Here is a 27,203-nt window from a genome sequence, read left to right as displayed (position 1 = left end):
TCAGAGCAGCAAGGTCTTTCCATGTTCAAAGAGTAAAGCTCTAAAACTGAGCTCATTTTTCATCACCTGTTTGCTTATTGTATATATATTATACATATAGAAATGATGATACACGTTTTCTACCACTCCCTTGTTGGTAGGACAGGGTTTTTTTTTTCTTGACCTAATAATTGTCTTTGACTGAGACCAAGTTTAACAGTTTTAGATGTATGTCCTCCTCTGGCAGCTGGTCCTCAGAAGATAAATTACTGCTCCTGTCTGCTTAGGGAACTACATCCTCTACAGGCATGCGGAGGAATGACATCAATCCCGGGAAAGGAAAACCAGAGGTGCAGCCTGCCTTTATTGCAGGAGAAGTGTGATTTTTCATAATCGTTGCTGAATTGGGGGAGCTGCTGGCTAATGTGAAAGTGACCAGGAAAGTAATGTTGCTAATAGCGCTTCACATCTGCATTTGTTAATTGTACAGTCAATGGTTCTTAGTGTTAGATTGTTTCTCAAGGCAACTCATACTTGAGTTTATTAATAGTCTGGAAAACATTTGAAATTTTCTGGGCTCTTCATAACGAATATGAAAGAACTTCCTATCCTTACTAAGAATAAAAGATACCTGCCTACTAGAACTGTAGATGCCATGACACAAGAACAAGAAAATAAATTTGGTTAAAAGAACAGTTTTTCTCCTTCAACATACTGAGTGCACAGCTGTGTTCTCCTGACCATAGGTGAAAATGATCAGTAAGGTCAGGTAAATGTGTCACAAATTATTTCACCCACCAGAGTAGTTTACACTGTAGAGATAACTTGAAAGAATATCTTGATTTAGGAGGTTTACAGCTATCACTGAGTCACTGGGTCTGTGACTTTGCTGTATCTTAACATGCATATAAAACACTTCTCTGTTTGACATGTGGGATCTCTGGTTCTCTTTTTAAATGGTTATTCATCGGTTCTTCTGTAATATTGATGAATCAAAACCTTTTTTCATTTGGGCTCTTCAATGACTGTCAGTCTTCTTCTAATTTCCTTGCTCTTCTCTATCAATCCCTATGCATCGTATTCTGCTGCAATGCATGTCCGGCTGAAAGTGCCAGACTCACAGGTGGCAGCAGCTCACATTGCCTACAAAGTTTCTGTCTCTGCCTGCAATCCACTCATGTCCTTCACACTCACATTTGGCACCATTTCCAGTTGCTCTCGGCATGACTTCAGATTGGGTCATGCTCTGGGCTCCAGTATTACATCACCCCAACACAATCCAGATGTGGAAATGTAAACTGCAACAGCAGCAAAGACTTGGTTTGGCTGGAAGCCAGGAGTGTAATCCCAATGGTTTCCCCCACTTTGAGGCACCCTCTGAGGAAAGGATCATGCCCTGGGGGCTCATTGAAGAACAGGAATGAAGGACCTTGTATTGCCTCCAGAGCAGCTTCTTTGGACTTTCTGCCTGTGTACGGCTATTTTTCTTTGATACTTCTGTGAGGAAAGAAGAATAATTGCCACAGCCCAGAGTTATCATCCTCATCATGCAGCCACAACACTGCTCTGCAGTCATCACAGGAGAGCAAAGCCCAAGCCCAATCCCTCTCACCTGGATATGATGATCACACACTCACATTGCTTTTTACCTTTTAGACCTCAACAGCATGTGGTTCAGCCCACCACCCAGCCCTACCACCTGGGAACGGTTAAAGCACTTACACCTGGAAGGGACTTCCAAGTCCCTTTACAGACTAAAGCTTGTCCTAGAGAGGCAGGTTACCAGCAGGAGGAGATACTTGTGTTATGACCAGAGTTCAAGACATTTCTCTAGCCACAGTACCAATAAGCACTTTGGGTCAATCCCTTTTCCTGCCTTTGCATGGCTGTCCAGCATGCAAAGTTTTAATCTGGCAGCCTGCTGGAGCTGCTGTTGACAGCTGATGTGCATCCTGGGTCTCCCACACACGCCAACCCTCTGCTTGCTTAAGTCATACAGGGACACCTCCCTGCCCTTTTCTCTCCATCTCATGAGCAGTCAGAGAGCTCAGGGTATTGCCTCATTGCTCACTGTGGCAGGGTGCAAGCTGTTCTAGCACAAAGGGTGATGGCTGGAGCCCATCTCCCCTATATGGGCCTTCTGTACCATGGGAGGGCTCACCTTCTGCCTTGAGCTGCCCCAACAGCTCATGGGTGACTCTGCTCCCTGAGTTAAAGGCTATCTTTTCCACCATATTATTCACCACAACAGAGAGTGAAACAGAAACTTCCTCAAGATAGCCCCCTGCTCAAGGCCTTTGTGTGGGAAATTTAAAAATACACATTTGTCTGCTTAGGGCCTTCCTAAATAAATGTAGCCACATGTGAGCTTATCACTAAGGAGTCAGTCCTGTAGCACACTGTGGGACCACCCCCAGGTTCTCTGCATGGGGAAGGTGAGCAGCTGCTGAATGAGCTGGGCTGGGTCACCACCTGAGCACATACAGACTTGCTGTAGGGAGAGAAGAGGCAGTGAAGGAAAGCATGTCCCTGTGCCACCAGCTTGGGTCCAGTGTGTGTCCAGCAGATGTGAGGGGAACACGTGCTGTTGTAGTTGAGAGACTTCACAGCTTTTTCATCCATCTCATGACCATCTCCAGCTTTTCTCTAAAGACTTTTTCTGACCTAACTTACAGCAAAATATGGCATTGCTGCCTCCATCTGTTCTGCAGCCCACCATTAGGACTCCCTTCCTCCATGATTCTCAATGTCCTGAAAAGCTAGTGTTTTTGTGGGATTTTTATTAATGTCTTGACTAACCTTAACAGCTGCTGAGTGAATTCAGTTCTTCAGTCACTATCCCCTCCTCCTAGAAGCATTTCCTTTCCATGCTTTACTCCTACACACCTTTCCTGCATGGTTTCTATGGCAACATTAATAGCTCTCCATCTGCTGTGATCCCCATTATCATGTTTAGCTGCTTGTTATCTCAGTCAAATGCTATTCCCAGGTATAACAAGATCAGTTTGGAAACCAAGCCAAAGCATTTGGTAATTTTTGTACGTAAACCTGTCCTTCATAATTTGATTGCTATGTTTCTATATAGGCTCTGCTTGTGGGATACTAATACTGAGCTGTTCCCATTTCCAGATCTCTTACTTGTATCTGCACACTCTACTTCTGCATCTGCTTCGTGATTTCCAAATGACATCTTTCCTTCTTGTTGCAGCCTGTGCTGCCTACAGAGTAGGTATATTTGGATTCTGGAACGTCTTTGTAGGCCTGTTTGTCTGAGATTTCAGATCTATTTTACAGAAAATTAACTCTTCAGTTATCACTACTGGTTTTCTTTCAGAAAACACATTTTTCACTTCTGCTTAGTGTTGTTGCTTCTCCTAAAAACCTTTTCCATGAGATTACAGAAAGTCCTAAAGAGTATAGTTAGTTTACAATTGGCTTCTCAGTCTGTTCAGGTTGAATTCCTTAAATTACTAGGAATTACATAGATTTCCATGGGGCTAAAATCCAGTCTCATTTTCTGCTAAGCACCTTTTTGGAGAACTAATTTAAGTGTGAAGAAAAAGTTCTTCCTATATAATCCCACCAGAACCTGCAGTAGAGAACTCAACTAAATAAAATGAGTGGAGTAAAAACTTCACTGATGCTTTGTTTTCTAGATCCCATGAGTCAGTAAAAGCAGACTGCAAGAAGTCCGTGTGGAAGCTGTATGTAGATTGGACTGTCAGCTCTTAGGGACATAAACTGATGCTATTTATTTGTACCTTACATCCTGGAAGAGTTGCTTTGCATTATTACATGCTACTCAGTATAAACGGTTGTTATTTACTACCTATAATTAAAAATCATTAAGTGTGCAATAATTTAGTGTTTTTATATATATATATATAAACCAATGCAAATCTTTCTAGAATCTTTTTCTAGAATATAATCGAGGGAAAGCTTATGTGCAAAAATTTTCCAGTGGAAAGCAAAGAGGCCTATGATATATGAGTCCATGAGGCTGACTAGCATAGGGTGAGGATTATGTATGGTGCTTGCAGTTTGGGTAGAGTTGAAGCATTTGGTTGTTGATAGTCTTCAGACCTCATCCAGGGAAAGGTTTCTATGGACACTCACAACAGGTGAGCTCCTCTCACACACCCAGGCTGAACTTGGAAACCCTACCTCAAGCTTAACTCTACCCATGGCTAAACAGGTGAGACAATTACATGTTGAGTCCTGCTGACATCAGTCCACAAAGTTTGGCAAAAAAAAACAAAAAACAAAAACAAACAAAAAAACAAAACAAAACTTGATTTTCTGCTCCTCTTTCCCTAAATTCTGAAGCCTGCATTCCTAGAGATGCCAGGGAGCAATGCTGTCTGGTCACCACCCCAGGGAGTACAAAAGTCATATTCTTTTGATATCAATTGATATCAAGTAGTCACAAGAAAGAAGAGACTCCTTCAATCTTACTTCTCACCAAAGGGATCAGACAAATTAAGGCAGAATATTACCTGTAGCTCTGTATGCCCCTATAGGATGAGAACTGTGGGGCAGACAGTGCAGGACATTTTAGGCATATGCAGAAAGCCCAGTGAAAGAAGAAGGGAGTGATATGCAGAGAAAACTATCTTTCAACCAGCCAAAATTAAAGGTACAGGTAAACATAAAACAAATTAGACCTGCACAAGGAAGGAAAACAAGACCAAAAGGGTTTTTAGATGCATGATTACAAATGAAACAAAGGAAAACATCACCAGCAATAAGAGCAGGGCAGATACCTAAAAGCCAAAGGAATATATTGCTTCAGTTTCTATGACAAAGAAAATGTAACCCCAGAGAACAGAGTCAGCACACTTAATGAGCTAAAGGGCATGGATATGTAAATCACTGCATGCAACACAGCCACAAAACTCAAGAGCTCTTTACCCTTCATTTCTGAAGACTGAATAATCTTCATCACTGAAATCTGTAGGCTTTTTAGAGCAAATGTTAGCTATGAGTAACCAAAAACATTGAGGGAAGCAGAAAATAGATTAAAGTGCAAGCTAGACATGTTATATGTAGACTACCCCGATATCTTTCTTTGACAAGATGATTGCATTTACAGACAAAGATAGACTAAGGAAAAGTAATAAATCTTATCAACCTGGACTTTGGTAAAGCATTTGATTTGGTATTATCTAGATAATTATTAGTTAAAGTCAAGAAGATGAGTATTAATGTAAATACTATAAAATGCCAAAGGAATAATACTGGGGGTGAAAACTACTGATGGGGCTGATAGCAGAATTATGGGGCTGAAGGAATTGGTCTTATTGAGTAATTTCATTAGATAGCTCGGCACAAAAAAGTATGAGTGGTGTAATGAAATTTGCTAACAGCAAAGTTGGGAGACATTTTCAATAGAGAGGAAATACCACAGGAAGAATTATATAATTGTTATGGCCTAGTAACAGACATGGGATGAAATGTAACAGCATAAAATACAGGGGCATGCACTGAGAGATTGATAACATTTCTGCTGTAAATTAAAATTTATGTACTAAACATAAACAGAAGAGGAAGAGCCATGTTCCTGATGTAGTTATTAATAAAGTAAATACAGTCTTTTATGTTGAAAGCCACATATTTCCAGGAACAATAAGTAAATACATACAAGGCACTGGGTAAAATTCTGCGGGGGTTTTAGGGCATTATTCAGCTTATCAGTGTTCAGCAAGCCTGAATTCATGCTGGAATAGGTACAGAGAAGTGCCATTCAGGTAATCAGAGGAAGAGAAAAGAGGAAAGAGAGCATGTCTTGCTGAGCTTGGCAAAATGAACAGTGAGAAGGGATCCAACTCCTTTCTGTAAACAGATTTGGGGTTTAAGGCAGGCAGAGCAGGAAAATAACCACCAGGGAGAAAAATCATTCATACCTATAGACAGCACTTGTGCTAGAGCAGGTGGGCATAAATTGGATATGAAATAGGGAAAAGGGCTCTCACTGTGAGAGAAGTAATGGTCTCAAACAAATGCTCCTTAGAAGAAGGGGCAAAAAACCTAACCAATATTAAGACAGAATATGATGAGGCTGGCATCAAGAACTAGGCCAAGAACTCTAGCTCACCTGGGGAAGGAGAGCAAAGGATTAACCCTATCCCATACTCAATTGTATAGAGCATGCAAATACCACCAACCAGTGGCCAAGGAAGCAAAGCATGCAATAGCTGTATCTATACCTTAGGAGAGAGCATACTGCTCTTTACTTTGCCCTCAAATCCCTCTCTACAGAACACCCAGCCCCATCTCTCTTCCCTGTCCATCCTTGGCCTGCCAAGTTTGACATTTCTCAGCTGCGTTTTTCAGGGTGTTCAAAGACTGCATTGCTGTTACAGAAAGAGCCACACCTGGGGTTGGAAAAAAGCGCCCATGGGCTGCCCTGGCTTTGCGGCACTGACACTGAGGTTTTTCTGTTTGCAGCAGCTGTTAGGCAGAGGAAAACTGTTCGGCTGTGTAATCTCCGGCTACTGACACAGGTGTGACTGATAGGTGCGGGCAGTCAGGTGAGCTTGGGTGGGGGTGGCCTTCAGAGGGTTGTCTTTATCCTCCCTATTAAGCAGACCTAGCTTTTATGCCTGTTATGTACTAATGACTCACACATGAGAGGTAGTGCTCATGGGCTAATGTGAAAAGCAAACATTGTGGCTTTGTGGGAAAGGGCAGATCCCTCTCCTTGCCTGATAAAACAACAATTGTCAACATCCCCCCAGTATGGCTCTGGTATCTGACAAAAGACCCATTTCTTGGGGCCATTCTGTGTCCCCACACAACCCTGCCACTGAGACAGCCTTGATATTCAAACTTGTCAAGTAAAACTGCCTGCAGACTGCCCAGAACAGTCTTTTGTGCATGAATGGTTTCCTATCCATCTCCATGGAGTAGTGAGTGCACAAATCCAGAGGGCAGTTCAGCATTACCACAAGTTATCTACTTCCATGGCCAATTAGTGGAAGATGTATAAGCTAATGTGTGCTCTCAGACCTGGGCTGCATCCTCTGCTCTTTACAAGTGCTGCTGTATCCATGTGCCTGCTCATCCCCTGCCAGTCTCACCCCTGCCAGCTTCTGTGCACTGACTAAATGGTTAGTGCAACCTCAGTGTGGAGGACACATACAGCCATGAGTCCAGAGGCCACCAAAACTGATATCGTTCCCCTTTGTAATTTAAAGCTTCCACATTAATTTAGATGAAAACATTACAGCTTGCAATACTATATAGACTAGGGACACCTGTTTTTTGCATTGGCTGTGGAAGCCAGTACTTCACTGAGTGTGTCCTTTACTTGAGGCCTGGGGACTCACCAGAACAGAACAACAACAAGCAGAGAAGTTTCAGGGACTGAGCAGGGCAAAAAGGATGATGGCTCCTCCTCACCTCTGCAGTACGTCTCCTTCATGGAAGGAGAATAAGTTAAAAAGAGAATAGAGCTAAGAGGCACAGAGGAGCAACAGAGCAAGGGAAAGAGCAAATAATGATGAACAAGTAGGAAACTGGTGGAAATGGCTCTGGAACCACAGAAAGGCTCTTGTGCAATTGCCTGTGCTGAAACTGTGTATGTGGGCAATGCTTCTTCTCACTGAGCTCCTCATCAGGTTTCATATAAGGCCAGGGGCCCAGCTACACCTTCCTTTTCAGCAACCTGTGCTCGTCATTTTGTCAAGGTATTTTGTAGGATTTTGCCCTAGTTTGTTATGTCTCCAAGCACTCTCACCACCATCAGGACATACCAAATAGCTAAGCCGATGAAGCTCACAGCAGGCAAGCTGAACATATGTGTACTTCCAGAAACACCCACGGGCTTCTGAAATGCTGGCAGCCAGCGTCCATCTATGAATCATGGGGTCGGGTGTCCTTGTCACACGCAGCCAGAAACCCACTGAGCCAAGCTTTGGTGCAAAGGGAGCAGATGTGGTCACTGCTGAGCCTACAGCCTCCGGTAGGGGAAGGGAGCTGGAGCATGGCAGGATGAGAGGAAGGAGGAGCACAGGCACAGGAGTGCAGGGGAGGTAGCAAATGCAGCTCTGGCTCAAAAATGAGAGAGAAAGGCTGCTTTGAAGAGGACTTGGGGTCAGTGGAGAGTTGTGAGGTAAAATGCGATAATTTGTAGGGTTTTATGCATGATTAGACCATGTTGGGAAAAGGAAAAACACTCTATTTCCTTCTTTCTTGCAGATAAATTTTACGAGATGCCCCATATTGAAAGTTGTGATATAACCCATAATTTATCAGCTGAAATTGTCTCTGCAGATGCACTCATAACCTTTCCCTTGTGTGCTCCTCATCTATCAGAAGCATTTAAGCCATGATGCAGCCGTCTGGCAGAACATGGGACCTCCAGATATTTCTCCCTGCCCCTAAGGGTCCGGCTTCTATCCTTCCCAATCTCTGCCACCTTATCCACCCTGCAGAACCCCCCTGGGCTGCCGATGGGTGGGAAAGTCTCACACCACGAGAAGTGCCGGGCTGCCCTGCCCTGCCCTCCCCACGCAGGTCCTCAATCCTGTGAATGTCGGAGAAGGTGCTGATTTCCCGGTTCCCTCTCCAAGGCACTAAATAGCAGGGCAGCCCCTAGGGGCAAGCACAGGCGCAGGCGGAGTAGGGGGGCAGTACCAGCACTGCCCCCCGCTCGCGCCCGTCCCTCCCGCAGGCGCCGGGGGCCGGGCCGGGAAGGGCGGTGCTGGCAGGCGGGCCGGGCCGGGCCCGGGCCGAGCCGAGCCTCCGGCAGCAGCGCCAGGCGGCAGGGCAGCCCGAAGCATGTCGCCGCTCCGCGTCTGCATCGTCGGCTCGGGGAACTGGTGAGTGCCGCAGCGCGGGGGACCCCGAGTCCCCCCACCTCTTCCCTGCTCTCCTCCATTCCCCACTGCTCCCTTTACTCCCATTTCTTTCCTTTTTCCCACCTCCTCGTCGTCCTCCCCCAATCCCCGCAGCGGGCCCACACCGGGACAGCCGGGCCGTACCGCACCGCGGGCCGGCTCCCCTAACCGCTGCTGAGGGCTTCGCAACAGGTTCTGTGCTGAGAGCGGCGGGGCTGGGGGCAGCCGGGGGTCTCCATGGTCCTGAAACCGCGGCCCCGGTGCCGACCGTGTCGTGCCTCAGCCTCCCGGGCTCTCTGAGCAGGGGCAGCTGCCCCTGGGAGATGCACCAGGCAGTGAGAGCATGAAAAACATGGGGCTCCTGCATCGCTGGGCTGTGTAAGCCATTTAAAGCCTGATGACAGGCTAGAGATTCACAGGAGGAGCAGAGCTGTGCCTCTGCGGCTTGTGTGCGCAGGTGACTGGGCCCAGGTGGTTCAAATTTAAGCATTCAGTAGTGATGCTGTTAGTGTTCTTTGAAAGAACTAGGGCACAGGCTCCATTTAAAGCCATGACTTATTGGCATCTCTTACTTGCATGCCCCTCGGCATGTCATTTTCCATCTCGGTGCAGATGCAGCCCTGTATAAGCCTTGCGTTCAGGTCCCCCATTTATCCTTATCCACATTCATAAGAATATGTTTGCTACTGCTCAGTCCCTTCTAGCCTGGACAGAAGCTCCAGAGCTCCTTGAGTCAGACCCCAGTGAAGGCAGTGCACCGGACTTTGCATCTTACTTCTCTTACAGTTTATGTAAACTGAGTACAAACAAACAGACCAACATGTATGTGCATGCACTTGGGATCAGCAAACCCAGCCTTCAAGTAGCTCTGTGGATTGTTTTTGTACCAGGCAAGAAAGCCTCTTCAAATTTTTAAAATATGTGACAGCTAAATGGAAGCAAACACCAAAAAAATCAGTAGGTGTGGGAGTAGTTGCTTGTGAACTGCTGAAAACACAGCATACCTGTGTACAGCTCTTTGCCTTCCTGCCTTGCAAAACCAGTCCGTTGCTTTCCAAGCTCCCACATGCATGCTCTTTCTGATCACAGTCTCTTTGTGCATGACATCTCTCAGACACAGCCCTTGACACGTAACTGCACAGCTAAGTCTTCTTTGGGAACTCATCATCACGCATCTGCCTTTCTCTGGCCCTGACAGATACAGTCCTGCCCCGTGACTTCTGTACAAGCGCTTTTCTGACTGCTGCATTTAGCATGTCATTCCAGGGCTTGCATCCCTGCCCTCTCTTCCTTCACCTTAACTTAACCACAGACATCCAAGCCTGTGCAGGCAGCTCGTTGTCACTTCCAAGCCCCTGAACTCCCATGGCTGTACCCCTGGGAGTCAGCTTTTACCTTTGGTCAGTCCGTAGTGACAGCCTTCATTGTTTTCTTACTGCATTCTCAAGCAAGCACCCCCTGCCTTTCCCAAGCTGTCCCCTTGCTGTAAGATATTCTTCAAAACCTTTTGGTTGTCTCCTTTCAGAAGCCATACTCGAGAAAGGAGGAAGTTCGCCTTTTTCACAGGTACCTACAAACTTGAAAAGGGTTATGCCACAGACATACAGAGACCCCAGCCCATTCAATACTGTGTACTTACTCATGCTGCCTGTCTGCCTGGGCACATCTCTTGCTTCCTGTCATATACATAGCCTGTAAATCCTTGGGGAGGAGATAAGCATTGTGCTCAAATGTTCAAATCACATCTATTCATAGGCTCTGCGGCAGAACAGATTGTATTAACACAACATAGAAAAGCCATGTTTACCTTTGGCAAACATTTTTCTTTTTATGTTCCTCCTGAATATTTGACAGTTCAGATCACTGCTCTTGAGTCTTCCCTGCAGCTCAGAAAAGAGGCTGACAATGCAGCATGTTGCAATAGCTCATGTCAGCTGCAGAAGTTCAGCAGGTCACTGGGACTTCCTAAGTCAACACTGCCGGGAGGCTCATGAGTGGTATGGTTAAACAAAGTACTGCACTGCATTTTGCAGTTGCCAGCCAGGTGCAGGAGGGTATGTGTTTACATTAACCATGGTTCAGTTACCCGTTTTTAAAAATAGAAGTATAGTTCACTGACTGGCCTTTCAGAATCCAAAATCTCTCCCAAGCTTCTCGGATTTGCTTGGACTGCAGATTCTCTAGCAAACCTCCAGCTTCAGCTAGGTTCTTGTCTTCAACATGGACAGATGGCCAGGCTTTTTGTGGAGGTGCGTGCAAGGAAAACAAGAGGCAGCAGTCATAAATTGAACCAGAGGAGGTTCTAACTCAATGTATGAAGAGAGGAGATAAAAACAACTCTTGGAGAATAATAAAGCATTGGGGCAGGTTGCCCAGAGAGGAGGTGGTTCTTGGAGAGTTTTCAAGACTTGATTGAATAAAGCCTTGGGTAACCCATCTGTACTCACTGTTGTTCCCACTTTGGAAACCTCTGATGGTCCCTTCCAACCTGAGCAATACTATAATTTAAAAAACTTGAGGTGGTTGCCTAAGAAAGAGACTGGAAGAAGACATGATCGTCTTCAAATATCTGAAGGAGAAAAACAATATTCCACCCTTCTAGTCTAGAAATGGGCTTAAACTGTGGTAAGAAAGACTTAGCTTAAATGTGAGGATGATCTTCCTAATGTTGAGGATAGCAAAGACCTGAGATGGGCTGGCTGGGGAAGGGAAGAGACCTGCAACCGTTGAGGTCTTTAAGACCTCCTCAGAAAAACCATTAAGAACAGCATAAGTTCCTAATATACTCTAAAGTGTTTAATGGATTAGCTGCTTTGCAAGGTCCATTAACCTTTATTCTTTACCAGACCTGAGGTATGTCTCAATCGCTTTCATATTCACGTATGTAACTAACAGGTCTTATTTGAGTTATTCTATATCAAAGCTTTCTTATTATACTGATAGAAAATCTTTTTATTTAAAATTTAAAATATTAAAATTTAAAAACTTTTATTTTCTTAGCAATATGTAAATCACTTCCAACACAAATTAACATAATTGGGAAAAAAGCCCTGATGGGCAGTTTTTACTTACTTAAAAAAGATTATCTAAGTGGAGTTCTCTGCTTTCTATTAGTCTTCACTAAATTGAGTTTTGGAGAAAATAAAACCATGCTATACATTAGCATCCTTGTTTGCATAAGCAACCCTCTTCCGCCAAGCCTCTGTAGTCTACCAAACACCACCTTCACAGGCAAAGCAATTCTTCTTCCCAAGGCTGGTGACTGAATTTTAAATGGAGTAACTAAAACAGAGCATCATGTTTTGAACTGTTTGAGGGGTTTGTGGTGACTGATCAATGCCTTTTAAGCATTAAATCCTTTCTGCCCCAAATCCTCATTCATCTAAAGAGAAACCAAAGGAAAACACTGTTATTTATGGAGCTACCTTTATGCCTGAGATACCTTCACTGATATCTTGTCACTAGGAAAACACTTGGGTGGCAACATCCGAGTGTGGTGGTAATGACAGCTCTGCTAGAAGATCAGATTTATATACTGAGAGTTGAAAGTTCCATTCAGTATTTGAGAGGTTACAGCTGCAGTGTACATCTTTCATCAGAAAATCACATGAACTTGGTCATAGCTAGAAAAGTTGGTTTTATGGATAGGCTTCAGTTCTCAGTTCATCACGCAGGTTGTGCTGGAAACTCCAGCATAAGCTGGACAATGGATTTAGATCTCAGGTTTATCTGGGGAAAAAACAACCAATCAAAACCACAACAAAAGCCCAATCAAACAAAAAACCCTTAACCCTTATCCTTTAATACATATTTCTTATGCAGAGCACAATTAATCCTCAGTTCAAGCTTTGATTGTGCCCTCTGTAGATAGCAGGGTAAGAGAACAAGAATATAAGTAATTTTATAAATTCTATGAATGTATGTTATGACTGCATGTCTTTTTTTTAAAAAAAAAAAGCAGAACTCTTACAATAAAATTTCACCCCTAAAACATTTCCCTAAATGTTTTAAAACATTTAAACATTTAAAACATTTCCCTAAATGTTTTAAAGGACTAAAGCCAATCATCCCTTAAAAACCAAAACCAACACCAAAACCCCAAACCAAACAAACAAAAAAAACCCCACCAAAGCCAAAACCAACTAATCAAACAAACAAAAAAGCATTATGGCAGTTCAGGATATAGCATGTAGTCAACACTCAGCAAAGTGAAACATGATCTCAGTAGTATTTCTTTATCGTTAAAGATTAAGATGAAGCCCTTACTCTTTTATTGCTTATTGAGCAATTCACCCTTGTGCAAACCTGTTATATCAAAAATGTGGTTGAGCCAAGGAGAGCCAGTTACAACGTGGTTTCCCTTTGAACTGTTGGCAGCACAGACCTACCTGGACTTCGTCTTGGATATGCTGGAGACCTTTACTGGTCCCAGAAAACGTATCACAGCTAAATCCTGTTCATACTGCTCATTGCAGGTGCGTTATAAGTGGCTCAAAGGACAAGAGCATTGCAACTGGAGCTCCTCCTTCAGTCGTGGCATTAAAATGGAAAGAGGGAACAGAGGAGTAAAAGTAATCAGCCCTCCTCCCCATATAATTTAAAGATCATTAAACAACTGCCAATATTTTCTGTGGGGTTTTTAATTCTCTCTTGCCAAGAAAATAGGTGAATGTTTGCAATGCTACACTGGTGATGGGGAAATAAAATTAGTGTCTGCGCTGAGATTAAAAAATGCTCCGCCTGCCTGAAGAAGAGTAAACTGGATGGTTAAAATATCCTCAGGCTGCAACTATTACAGACCCTGTTATGGCGATAAATAGAACAATAAATAAAGAGAAACCATCAGGCTGAAGACTTTATTTTTATTTTTAAGAAAAGAACAATTTCTGAGGATTTGGCTCTTATAAAAACTCCTAATTGCAACTGTTTGGTTATTGGTAGGAAAGTGGGATGCACCTATTTTAGATGAGATGTACAAAGACTGTCACGGCCAATTGCTCAACAGTGCTTTACCACCTGGGTTGTTCCACATTTGTTCATCTTCAGAAAAAAGAAAATAAATAATTAGCCAAGGATCAAGTGAGATTTTAATTGCAGGCACTGTATTTTCGTTGCTGTTGATGGTACGTCATACTTCAAGTCTATAATCTTTGATAGGACTTCAGATCCCTTGGTTACAGTTTTGTTTTTTCTATTTCTACTTTCTGTGGTTTTAAACTGAGGGGGTTTTGATGGAGGGTAGTAGATAAAGCCTTCTGATAAATGTAGCAAGCACCTGAACTGCTCTATAGCACAGGCTTTTTTTATGAGTTCTTATGTTTAAAGAATTTCTGTTTCCAATTCACAATAAAACTTTTTGTTTTCTGTTAATTGTTGGGTTTTTTTTTTTCTTTTTAAAGGGGATCAGCCATAGCAAGAATCATTGGCCAAAATGTCCAGAAGTCCAACAGATTTGATCCTACTGTCAAGATATGGGTATTTGAAGAGATCATCAATGGAAGAAAACTCACAGAAATCATCAACCAGGAACATGAAAATGTTAAATACCTGCCTGGATACAAGATACCCCAAAATGTGGTAAGTTGAAAATAAAAGCAAACCACTGAAACACTTTTATTTTGTAAGGGAGACAACATCTGTCAAAAATAAGGAAGTAATTCACTGCTTCACTCTGGTTTGCCACCTAACTCACTGGAATATAATTCACTTTTGTGACTTCTTGTCTCGTGTGTCACATGTAACTTCAAACAGCCAACTGTCAGGTGCTGGTAACGCACCATCCTCCTCTCTGGCAGAAATCAACAGAACTCTATGGATGGCAGGCAGAGATCTGTCTGCACAGAGCTATTTCAAACCCGCAGCATATCCTGGGAAAAAAAGGGAAAGCTACTGCTCTCCCTTCTAAAAAAGGAATCAACAGCACAGCTAACAGCTGTGGCTTACAAGGGGCTGAATAATGAGCTATTGGCTCAGGGGTAATTTCAGGCTAGCAAGACACTGCTATAATTAATAATGCTGTAAATTCCACCAAAAATAATAAGGTATTTAATTTTCATGAACATTTAAAACACCGAGTTATGCAATTCTAATTAATCTAATTAAATTAATCAGCTTAGATGATTTACTGCTACTGAAGCAAGCGAGGTGAGGGGTTTTGCCTGTTTGGGATTTTGCCAAACGCCCCTGTTTTGTGAATTAAAGAAAGTAGCACCACATTTCTGGAACAGTTGCAGTGGTAAAAGGAAGTTTAGACACTGCACGTGGTGGCTCTCCTTGCTTTGAGAGTGGTTATATTTAGTACTGCATTTAGTGCTGCGATTGCATATTTGCACTCCTATGGTTTGAACTTGGCACAGTTCTCCTGGGGTACAATTGACTTATCACTTACTTTTACAACCTTCTAGCAGGTCAACAGGCTTGTCATCACCACTTGAGATCAGCCTCATCCTCTCTACAGCAAAGTCTGAGCCTTCACCAGCAGTAAAGCCTGGAGGGACCCTCACATCTTAATCTCTTACTGAGGGAAAAAACAACCAAACCCAACTAATTTTTTCCTTGCATTGCTCTACAGCATTTTGGAGAGAGGAGCACAGCCTGTACAGCACTACCAGCCTTTACCCCACTCCCACTTTGCTGTTACCCTGGAGAAGCAGCCTTGCTGGCAGCAGTTCTGGTTCTCCCACTAGGAATCCTCTTGCTCTATGGCTGTGTGCTCCAAGGCTGCTCCCAAGAGTGATGTTTTCCCTATCTGTAAACTGCTTGTGATAGCAGGCTCAAAATCACCTGCCATTGCCTTTGCAGCCTGGCTTAAATTGTTGTTCTGAGTAATGCTAACATTAGGAGGAAGATACAGCTTTCTAGTTATTAAGCATGCTGTATAGGGTTTTGTAACTATTGGTCAATGTTAGCATATATTTAACACAAAGACACATAACGCCCAAAGATTATGCTAATCTCTGCTTTTTATATAGTTTATTCCTGACTAAATCTCAGCTGGTGACGTGTGGAAACTAAAGACTGCCAAAAGAGGCTCTGTCTCACCATCCCAGTTTGTCCCTGTGCTCCTGGTACTACCATTCATTCCAAAAGAACCATATAGGGTTGCTCAGGAACTGCCTGAAGGAGCTGAACCAGAAAAGGGGCTTCCCAGGGTGTTGCAAGTTTAGAAATTATAGTGTCTTCCCCAGATTATCCACACAGGGCTGGAATAAATTCTAAAAAAAAAAAAAAAAAATTAAAAATCCAAACCTAAAATAGTCTGCTTTGGATATTTCAGAAGAGATCTGTAACTGCTCAAATGAAGAGCTAGCAGCTGTTAAAATTAAGGCCATTTTTGCAACACATCTGCAAAGGCTTCAGCACATTGTTATCTTGTGAGGTATGAGGATTCCTACCTGGGCTCATTTTGGTTGTCACTCTTGTCCCAGGTGGCTGTACCAGACGTGGTTGAAGCAACAAGTTGGGCAGATATTTTAGTGTTTGTTCTGCCACACCAATTCATTGGACGAATCTGCGAGCAGGTTGCGGACCACATAAAGCCTGGGACATTTGGGATTTCCCTGATCAAGGTAAGTTGTCATCTCCACAAGACTCCATCTGTATGGAGTAAATAAATAGCTTCAACTTAAGGATAAGAGCTCCAGCCCTCAGCTGCATGGTCTGCATAAAAACAAGCATTTCTTTCTGCAAGAGTTAAAACTTACCCAGCCTCTGCCAACCCTTCTGCTGCCCATGAGAGGAAAGGATGGGGCAACCTAGCCAGGCTAAGAGTATCTGTCTTTGCCAGCCATCTTTAGCCGGGATAAATTCCCACTTGGACCAGCATGGAGGTGAAAATGGACAGAGAGAGGACTGCACAAACTGGTGCTGCTGCCAGTAAAAATACTCAGACTACAGCCTCAATTAACTCTTAACTGTAAAGAGCGCTGGGTCAAAGTGCCTCTTCCAAGTACATGTTAAAGTTGTTCTTGGCAGCATTAAAATGGTACAATAGCAACTAAGATGTTGCAGAACTGAGACCATTTCAATCTGGCATGAACTGAGGAATCTCTTTTTAAGGTTAGAGGTACCAGATTATGAGAATCTTAAAAGGAATTAATATTTTAAGAGAATCTCAAACTAAAAGCCAGAGGCAAAGCATAGGAATACAGTCTACCTCTTCTTCTTTTGATTGCATTATAGAAAATATACAATTTAAAATTGTCATGAAAGAAATGTAATTCAGGTTTTCAGACTGCAGTACCAGCTCTTTCCCTCCCCACTTTGTTCCCCTATAGAAATTATCTCACAAGAAGCAGTACACAGAGAAGAGGAGGTGGGGAAGGAAGGAAATGCCTGCAAATTTACTTATTTCTTTAGCTTAAAAAAACAAACCCAAACAAGACAGTTCAGTATACTCTGTAATACCAATGAAGCACTCACATTAATACTTGGATCTTGCAAAAACTCCACTGGTTATAGGCTTAATTTAAAACTCTGGTTCTGTACTACAGAAATTAAACACAAAGGAATAATACAACATTAAAGAAAGCAGTACTGGATGTGAGGCTTCTTGCAGGGTTACCTCACTGTTGCTTTCTTTTCCCTGAACTTGCCTTGAGTTTGCTGTAATCAAAGTACAAACCGAGAACATTCGGGTCAATGACTAATGCCAGTAAATACAAGACCCAGTTAAAATCAGAGAGCTGCAGGCAATAGGACACTTTCTGCTTTACCAGTGCTCCACTGCTGTCATTTTCTTATTCTAACAGTTTGGCTCTGACTATCGCCTTTTATTCAGGGGATTGATGAGGGTCCCGAAGGCCTGAAGCTCATATCTGACCTCATTCGAGAGAAACTGAAAATAGAAATCAGCGTGCTTATGGGGGCCAACATAGCCAAAGAAGTGGCTGATGAGAAGTTCTGTGAAACCACCATTGGTAAGTATTGCAAAGAGCAAATTAGAGCTGCTGGCTGCAATTCATCATCACCTGTGGCTGGGCAACAGGGATAACCTCTGGAGAAAGCAGGGGGATGTGATGGGTCCCAGGTGGTTCCCAAGAGGCACAGTATGTGTTGAGCTCATTCAGGGAGGCAGAATTATTTCCAGGGAGTTTGGTGCTGGCAGGATCAGATCCAAACTAACAGCAAGTTTCAGTGCTGAGAGCTAATTTAATCCATTAAAAAATTACAGCTTAATCCTGTTTTTGTAGGAGTTGGCAAGAGCCACCTTTTGTGTCTGTACAGCTCAACACTGAGTACATCAGCAGTTGATACACTATACAGTCTAGACAGAGAAGTGTAATCAGAAGCTTATATGTGCTCATGCTCCCTGAAGTGTGTTTCTCCATCTTCAAAATTTCTTTGTTTTCAAAAAAACCAAACAAACACCAAACCAAACCCCCAGTAACATTCTGTTCCTCCCTCCCATTCTGACTGCTTGCCAAGACAGCCTCAGATCCTCCCAACACTGGGTCTGACCTGATTTGGAAAGTTTATACAGTAGTTTTTAAAACCCATTGATTTTTAAAGTCAGTCAAAATTAAAGTTACATAGCTCCATAGCTAGGAAAGGAATATAAAAGCAATACTGCTCCTTTGCTTGCAAATTTTACAGTGATAGTGAAAACCGTACCAGCTGGGCCTTTGTTGTGGGCAGAGCAACTGGTGTAAATAGGACTAGCCACGATTAGGGGAGTTGAGCAATATTTATTTATCCTACACCTGGGTCAAAGCAATCCCAGGCACAGCTACAGGTCAGGCAGAGAAGAGATTATGGCAGCCCTGTGAGAAAGGACTTGGGGGTGTTGGTAGATGAGAAACTAAACACGAGCTGGCTTCAGTGTGCACCCGCAGCCCAGAAAGCCAACCATATCCTGGGCTGCATCAAAAGGAGCATGACCAGCAGGTCCAAGGAGGTGATCCTGCCCCTCTACTCTGCTCTTGTGAGACCTCACCTGGAGTATTTTGTGCAGTTCTGATGTCCTCAACATATGAAGGACATGGAACTGTTGGAACAAGTCCAGAGAAGGGCCACGAGGACGATCAGGGGACTGGAGCACCTCCCGTATGAAGACAGGCTGAGAAAGTTGGCGCTGTTCAGCCTGGAGAAGAGAAGGCTGCGTGGAGACCTCATAGCAGCCTTCCAGTATCTGAAGGGGGCCTACAAGGATGCTGGGAAGGGACTCTTCATTAGGGACTGCAGTGACAGGACAAGGCGTAACAGGTTCAGACTTACACAGGGGAAGTTTAGATTGGATATAAGGAAGAAGTTCTTTCCTGTAAGGGTGGTGAGGCACTGGAATGGGTTGCCAAGGAACTTGTGAATGCTCCATCATTCAATGTGGTGTTCAAGGCCAGGTTGGACAGAGCCTTGGGTGACCTGGCTTAGTGTGAGGTGTCCCTGCCCATGGCAGGGGGGTTGGAACTAGATGATCTTAAGGTCCTTTCCAACCCTAACTATTCTATGATTCTAGGATTCTATTTCCTTGGGCAGAATTTAACTTCTGCTGGCCTAGTTTGAAGCCATGCTGTGATGATGATTGTGCAGAGCTTTGCCCCTTGTTTTTGTCCTCATGGTAAGCCACATAGCCTAGAAACAGCCACCTCAAAGTGACTGGGTATCCCCCAGCATCAATTATTGTGAAGAGTGAAATGCAAACCCCAAATTTCCTGTGAGATGGGGCAGAAACCTCACAGCTGCCAGAGTGTGATGCCCCAGGCTAGTAAAACTAGCCCTGCTGAGCATGCCCCAAAGGAAACTGAGCTACTTGCATAAAAATTAAGTGAAACTCCATTCATAAATCTTTGCCCAGATGGCTGTGGGCTGTCTGGATAAAGTCAGACCTCAGCCCCTTTACCGCTGAGGGCTCTCTTTCAACACCTAGGGTGAGCACTGTAATGACATTACACATGACCTCCACAGAATTGGCTACCAAAATGTTACAGTAGTGCCAACATTCAACTTCATTATCTGTGGATCTCCCTGTAACTGGGAGCGTTAATCATTTGCACCCCATAATAATATTTAGCAATTACACCTGCTTACATTTTTAAAGCAGAAATTATACTGTTGCGCTATACAAAGTGATTTGTAAATATCATCTTTTGAAAGGTTTGTAGTTATACAAGATTTCTCAGGCAGAAAGTTGTGTTGGGGGCTATCTTGAAACTCTTTAAAGTGTTGTTAAGCGATGCTTGGTCAATGCCGTGTGACTTGCATACATTTAACACTGGCTCCCAGTAGCCACAAGCTGCTGTCACACAAATGTCTTGTTTAGTAACACCCAGTTACTGGGACACCAAACCTAAAGAGATCCCTGGGACCTTATTTCGGATTTCAGTTAATTGTGCGTACTCTGAAACACAGCAAACTCACTGTCACCTTACTTCCCACAGGCTGCAAAAACGAAAAACATGGGGAAATCTTTAAAGAATTAATGCAGACCCCCAATTTCAGGATTACCGTGGTGCTTGACTCTGATACAGTGGAGATCTGTGGAGCCTTAAAAGTGAGTGATTTCAACACAAAATATTCTTACTAGGGCCAAATTCTGCCCCCACCTGAATCTTCTGTAAGGCACAGGGTCTAATATGAGGTACCACTGTTTGACTGAGTGAGCACAGTTGTTTAGTTCATGTGCTAGTTTTCCAACCTGTAAAGAAGGGAAAGTTTACTTAAAAATATAACTGCTGGCAAAGTATTTCCAAATAGTTGTATTTTTACTTTTATTTTATCAGAGGCACCTCTGCTGCTGAGGGCAGAATTTAGTCCATGTATTTTCTTGTCTGCACATTGTAAGCACATGAAATAGATTCTTACTACCAATAGTAACTCCTACTAATAACATATTTCCATGGTTCAAGTAGTAACTTGCTAGAAAGTTTGCATCAGAAGCAGTGCTCTGTGCTGGCAGCACATCTGTGTGGCATCCACCAATGCCCACCTCGAGATCCCAGGCTGCATCAGAAATGATAACAAAATCACCAAATTTGCAACGAGGCAGCACATTCAAAGTTTGATTTTAAATGTGCTGAAAGTGACTCCAGCTTGTGATCCTTTGTACTTTTTTATACATTCAATGATTTGTACTTCAGTAATTCACCTTTCCTCAGAGAAGTGGGGGAGGTTAGGAAACAATTGGTCCTGTTTAACCTTACGTACAAAAAGAAAATTTTCTTTACATAAAAACTCAAATATCCCCTGATTTTGCTTTTGGCCACAGACTGGAACCAGAGGCAGGCATAGAGGTGAGAGGGGTTCTTTCTGCTTTGTGGGAAATCTTTGTTCTTCTTGAAAACATTGCTTTGGCATTGCCTTTGCTAAAGATAAAAAGTCGGCACTGGGGCACATGCATGTCTGGTGCAAACACTTCAAACACTTCAATGGCAGTACAAGGTGACATATTACTCATACACAGTGAACTTCATTTATTTAAGGACTTATTTAGGGCTGGGAATTGGAAGGTGGGAAGGGGGTGTGCAGGTAAGGAGTTGGGAAGATGTTTAGGATCCCAAAAGATTTGTTTAGAGCTGTAGAAAAGGGCAATTCTACTGACTTTTTTACATGTGAAACCCAGATTTGATCTCCTGCAGCATCTGTACGTAGAACCCATGCCTGTCTAAGTTAGAGACCCACAGACAAAACCTAGAAAGGCATGACTCCATGTGGGATATTTAAACTAATTAAAACAGAAAGGTCAGTGCAGCCCAACTTGGAAGTAGCAGAAAATCAAAACATTAATTGCATACACACTACGTGATTGCAGCATATTAAACAAGATGCTTTGATTTTTGCCCATGAGAATAACAGCAGATATTTCCAAGAAATCCTCTAGTATTCCAGCTACTTTTATTCAACAGTAACTGGCTGTCTACCTTCTTCATAAGATAAGCTCACAGCCATTGGAAATTGCAGACAGATTTGTGGGATTTTCTTAAAGCTCAGTGCATGCTGATACACTGCACATCTTGTCTGACTATTTTATTTCCTTTTCTCCTCTGTATTTCACAATGAACTGGTTGTAGAACATCGTAGCAGTGGGAGCTGGGTTCTGCGATGGACTGGGTTTTGGCGATAATACAAAGGCAGCAGTGATACGCTTGGGCCTTATGGAAATGGTGGCCTTTGCCAAGATGTTCTGCAGGGGACCAGTATCAATAGCCACTTTTCTGGAAAGCTGCGGGGTTGCTGATCTAATCACTACCTGCTACGGGGGACGCAACAGAAGAGTAGCAGAAGCCTTTGCTCGCACAGGAAAAGTAAGGAAGATTTTGACATATTTTACACTAATACATGAAGAAATCCCTCTGTGTTTTACGAAGGCATCATTGGCCATTTACCTTCTCAATAGCTGCTGGTATTGCAGCAGTGTCCCCTGTGATCCAAGTAACCGGTCTGCTCTCTTCTAGTCCATTCAGGAGCTGGAAAATGAGATGCTGAACGGACAAAAGCTGCAAGGTCCTCAGACCTCAGCTGAAGTCTACAAGATTCTGAAACAGAAAAATATGCTCGATAAGTAAGTGTTTTGATTTAAAAACCCCAACTGAATCAACAACAAATTATGAGTGATTCACAACCTCCTTAATGGTACTCCTTAACAGTACTTCTGTTTAATTACCTTGCTCATTTCTGCAACAATTGCTGTCTACATCTTGGGCCACCATTAGAGCTCCTCATTGCCATGGTCAGTAGAATGGGGTGAAGGCTAAACAGCATTAAAAGAAACAAGCCACACATGTGCAGGGAAAAAAGAAATAATAATCCAAAGGAGCTACCCAGACATCCCCATTCCCCTAGACAAGGCTGAAGACCGTAGGAGTCAGCTTGCAAACATGATCTATGGGTCAAAGGTTTTCTTGATCTTAGTATATCAGCATTACAGCTTGCGGCAATACTGCTCTCAGTGCTTATCTCAGTATAAAATTTGGGAGCATGGTCCTAAATAAAACTTTTTACATGCATTGAGTAGGTAATATGTGCTGCTATCGGTGCTTTAGTGCCACAAATAAGGCTGAGATTAAAAAGTACCTCTAATTCTTTGGGATTATGAAAAATTACTTGTAATTTTAAACCTTTGTCTCAGTTTATGTAATAGAAAAGCTTAACTTCCTTCCATCCCATTCCCTCTCATACATGAGCAGTACTGAGGGGCCAAATGCCACTAAAGGATACTTAAAAACTCTCCAATTATTAGAATTATAACAGATACAGAAAATCAAAGTGGCATTATCTTTCAAAAATGAGAAAATAAAAGCTCCTTTTGACAGGATGTGAACTTTAAATCAAACTTGATCTAGTAAGTATCCTATAATTGCACTTAGTTACATATATGGCTCCAAGTCATGCAGCGGGCTCATATTTTACCACATAATGACTAAGACAGCTTGGAAAAGGGAAAGAACCTTTTAGCCAGGAAAATAAAATTGTTAGACATTTTCATTCTTTTTAGTCTTTTAGACCTGAATAATGAATGCAAATAATACCTGCATTCTGTACACAGGAGGAAAAAGAGGATATGCAGTTCAAGGGTTTTTTTTTAATAAAAAATACTGGATAAGCATTTTGTCTCTAAAACAGCTCTTTCTGCTGTCACCCTCCAAAAATTGCCCCTAGTTCCTCTTAGTTGCCCTGTAGAGTCTTCCAGTAAAGGCACCTCTGAGTTAAAATTACATTGTAAAGAGAGAGAAAAAAGAGAGTGGGTTATTTTTCCTTCCCATTATAAACTGAACAGAAATATTTATATATATCAACTTTTAAAAGTATTTTCATTGCTATGCACTCCTTTTAGGTTTCCATTATTTACAACCATCTATAAGATCTGCTATGAGTGTCTACCAATTCAGGATTTCATCGCGTGCCTGCAGAACCACCCAGAGCACCTTTAGAGATCCCCTCTCCTCACCTGGTTGCAGTCTCATCTTCCCAGGACTTCTGTCAACTCCACAGCAAATAAAGTAGAGGAACAGGCTGTGTGGCAGTGCTTGCTGTAAAAGCAACAAAGAATGTATTTACATATTCTCATTCTGGGGGGAAAAATTGCCTTTAAGTTTAATGCTATACCCAACAGGAAATGAATGTAAAATTTAACAGTATTTGAGTTACTAATGTGGCCTTTCCTACACTTACCTTCTTGTCAATTGAAAACAGTTTCCATTGTAAGGAACTCAGTCCAGCTCATGTGAAGCTCAACATTTTGCCTACTAATATTGCTTACAGAAGAGCACAAGATGATACAGAAAAACTGAAGAACTCATCCAAACAGACAAGCTATAGTACAAAAAAAAAGGTCTGACAGCAGCAAAACGCAATCACACGGGCAAATGTTGAGTTTCCGTAATTCCCCTCAAGCACAAATAACATTTTATACTTAGTGTCATGTATTCCTTCCTGGATTTCATTTCCCAGTGTAGGCTTTTTTTTTTTAAAAATGGGCATTGTCACTGTGCTCAGACACACATGAATGTTCAGCTGATGTAGATATAAAACAGCTTTAGGGGCAGGTCAAAGGAGAGAAGAGGGTTTTCTTGCAGGGGAATGTTTGCTTCAAATTCAGGAGACTAAGAAACCTCAGCAATAGCCTAACCTTTGTTAAACTTACTGTACTCCATTGAAATACAGATAAAACAGTGGGAATAACCAAATACATTTGTGTTAGGGTCAGGATTTCTCAGCAAGTCATTGTCATAAATCGGTAGAAGCTGAGAGGGAAGAAGTGGAGGTTGACCGGGAGGGTGTATGCACAGCTCAGCCTGCAGCTTATGCAGTGCTGCTGTTCTGAGGACACAACCAGTAACAGTGAAAACCCCCCTGTGATACTTGACTTTTTATACATGCATGAAAATGACCGCTGCAGACGCACAGAAATGCTGTAAAACTTGCATCTGACGCTGGGTTGCATTTTAACTCTGCTGGGAAGAGCCACTGGGCTGATACCGGCACAGCTTCCCACGTTGTCCCAGGCTGCAGAATAATGCCTGACCCTGCTGTAGCTTAAGCACCGCATCTCACAGCTGGGGAGAGGGGATCTCTCTCCCCTCCTGAATTTTAAACACAAACTGGTTCATAGAGCAGGGGTGTTGTTTTGCTACCGCTGGCGCTAATTTTAGAACATTAAATATTTTTAAACCTCATAGCTGCACTTGGGTAACTTTACATACCTGGTGTTTTTCACAGTTAAAACCATCTATAGAATGAACAGTGCACATTTTATAAGCTTTGATACCCTTTTGAAAGAGTCCTATTTTGAGACAAGGCAAACAAAAAGGAAGAGTAACCTACTTATGCTTCGCTTTATCCGATTTTCCAGAACAGCAGAAAGGAAGGCAAGTGGGGTTTTTTAATCTCTCTATGTATTTGCTGACATATTGCTTAGGGGAAAGAGAAAAAGCAAAAAAAAAGCTAGATTATAAAATCATCTTTACTCTGCCTTTTAGAGGAGTGTTGTTATCTCTTTCATGTTTATCAGAGTAATATATATAAATGTACTGTAATTATAAATCTATTGTAAGAAGCTCAGTCTCCCAGCTAGGTCGGGTACCAGAAACTGCAGCGGCACTGATCCCTGCTGCAGAGCAGTGAAGGCAGCTCTGCGTCCAGTCGCAGCCACTGCAGGCAACACCACCATTCCTTCTGCTGAAGTGGGAACCATAGCCAAGTTCTTTATACAAAACTGGGAATGATGATCTCTCATTCCAAGTTGATAAAGACTTGAATATTACATAATGTTTAAGCATCAAATACGCATAAATGGGATAGAGAATTCAGGAACCTCCCCTCTTCGCCTGCAGGCTGAACTTCTGATAAGTCATGTATGAGCTAATAACAACACAGAACATTTCAAATTCAAAGTGTATCAAGTAACGATTTAATAAAGTGGTAATTATGCAGACTTAATGTCATTTCATGTTTCAAAATTCACTCAAAAATGACTGTTGTAATAGTGGTCCTTTATTGTGTTTATTCCTGTGGTTAATAATTGTCAGCTCAAAGGAAAGCACAAGAAGAATCAATTTTCTAAAGACATTTTATTGATGAACATTTTTCCCTTCTCTTGAATTAGATACTTTTTTTAAACAGTAAAATAAGGAAATTTTTACTCCATAAATAACAAAAATTAGCCCTTATATCTCAATCCCATCAAAATCTATGTAAAATAGTTTGTTCTGTATTTACATTCTGTACTAAAATAGGAAACACATGTTCAAGGTCAGCCAGCTCTCTCACGACAGTTGTTTTATCTCCAAGGTAAGCTTCACATTAGAAAGGCAACATTTGTGTTTTGGAAGTCTGGTAGTATAAGATCACATTATTCAGCTTACAAATAGACCCAAATTCTGAAGACTGTTGCATCTTGCAGGGGAAAGACCATGACCTGCTCAGCCAGCTGAAAGTCACACCTAGGAAGTTCTCTGTAATTAACCTACATACAAAGTCATGACAGTCTCCCAAGATCTCAACTTGTTTCAAGAGCAATGGGTTTCCAGCTTTTCAGTGTGATTTTACTTGCTGTATGTTCCTCATCATAATTATTTGAAACATTAGAAAAATGTCTTCCTAAAATATGACTTGCCTCAACTTCTAATTGAGCCACTACAGATTGGAACTACGGGGTTAAAGAAAAAAGACTGCAAGACTAATTTACTTCCATGAGCAAACACAGAGTGTTTTAAAAAACTAAACTTGTGGGCATTACACACTGAACATGTTTCTGCTACAGACAAGGTAACTCCCTCATCTCTGAGCACCATCTCCAGGGCTCCTGCTCCCCCACCTGCACTGGTGAACACACAGAGGAGTGTTTGGGCTGTATTTCAGAGTTTTCACACATCAGAGATGCATTAGGATGGGCTTGTCATAATAGGGGTCAGGACACCTAAAGTAGTTGCCTGCAAGCTTTGTATTTATTCAAAGCCAATATTGGCTTTTACAGGGCAAACTATGCTTAAGGCTACATAACTGATTAGTTTAAGCTGCAGTTGTAGCTGTGTTCTACAGTCAGAAATGGCTTATGCTTCCTACTGTATTTACTTTGCTCTTAAAAACCTGAGATGTGTTTTTACTTCATTTTAAGATTTGGAAGTTCACAGCAGTCTACAAGCTTAAGTCAAACAGAACTGAGGTAGTCAGTTTTACTCAAATATGCTTTTTGACAGTCACCAATTCATTCTCACTTGAACTCAACACATCTCTTGGCATATATTCCAACATATAGCTACAGCTGCTATTGCACTGACAGGACAGAACGTGTTGGATTTTGCTGGCTAAAGCACCTTCCTTGCCTGACCCCCCAAAGCCACATCCAGTTCTGCAGTTCACAGCCAGTTGAATGGCTGCACATCAAAGAAGTTATGACAGATATTTCAGATTATTAAGGCAGTAATAGTTTTACTTCACTGATGCAGCTAC

The 27,203-nt window shown here is 42.4% G+C and overlaps 1 protein-coding gene across 1 annotated transcript; it reads left to right on the top strand.

Moving 5' to 3' along the window:
• Nucleotides 1-6,493: 6,493 nt before the first annotated feature.
• On the top strand, nucleotides 6,494-25,757 carry LOC134157646 (glycerol-3-phosphate dehydrogenase 1-like protein). The gene is made up of 9 exons (XM_062606835.1): nucleotides 6,494-6,509; nucleotides 8,654-8,801; nucleotides 14,219-14,396; nucleotides 16,247-16,387; nucleotides 17,599-17,737; nucleotides 20,195-20,307; nucleotides 21,824-22,057; nucleotides 22,208-22,314; nucleotides 23,587-25,757. Exons 2-9 carry the CDS (start codon nucleotides 8,761-8,763, stop codon nucleotides 23,681-23,683), a joined length of 1,050 nt encoding a protein of 349 aa, XP_062462819.1. The 5' UTR covers nucleotides 6,494-6,509; nucleotides 8,654-8,760; the 3' UTR covers nucleotides 23,684-25,757.
• The last annotated feature ends 1,446 nt before the right edge of the window (nucleotides 25,758-27,203 follow it).

This window comes from Pezoporus occidentalis, unplaced genomic scaffold (genome assembly GCF_034315485.1).
Source record: "Pezoporus occidentalis ecotype Australia unplaced genomic scaffold, CSIRO_AGI_Poc_V1 ctg12, whole genome shotgun sequence".
NCBI classification, from domain to species: domain Eukaryota; kingdom Metazoa; phylum Chordata; class Aves; order Psittaciformes; family Psittacidae; genus Pezoporus; species Pezoporus occidentalis.
Note: the sequence above shows the minus strand (reverse complement) of the source record. Positions and strands in the feature narration are given on the sequence as shown.

Coding starts and splice junctions, on each gene's coding strand:
- LOC134157646 (XM_062606835.1), top strand. CDS start 8,761: ATGTCGCCGCTCCGCGTCTGCATCGTCGGCTCGGGGAACTG. Junction 16,388..17,598: donor TTGGGATTTCCCTGATCAAG/GTAAGTTGTCAT, acceptor CCTTTTATTCAG/GGGATTGATGAGGGTCCCGA. Junction 17,738..20,194: donor GTTCTGTGAAACCACCATTG/GTAAGTATTGCA, acceptor TACTTCCCACAG/GCTGCAAAAACGAAAAACAT.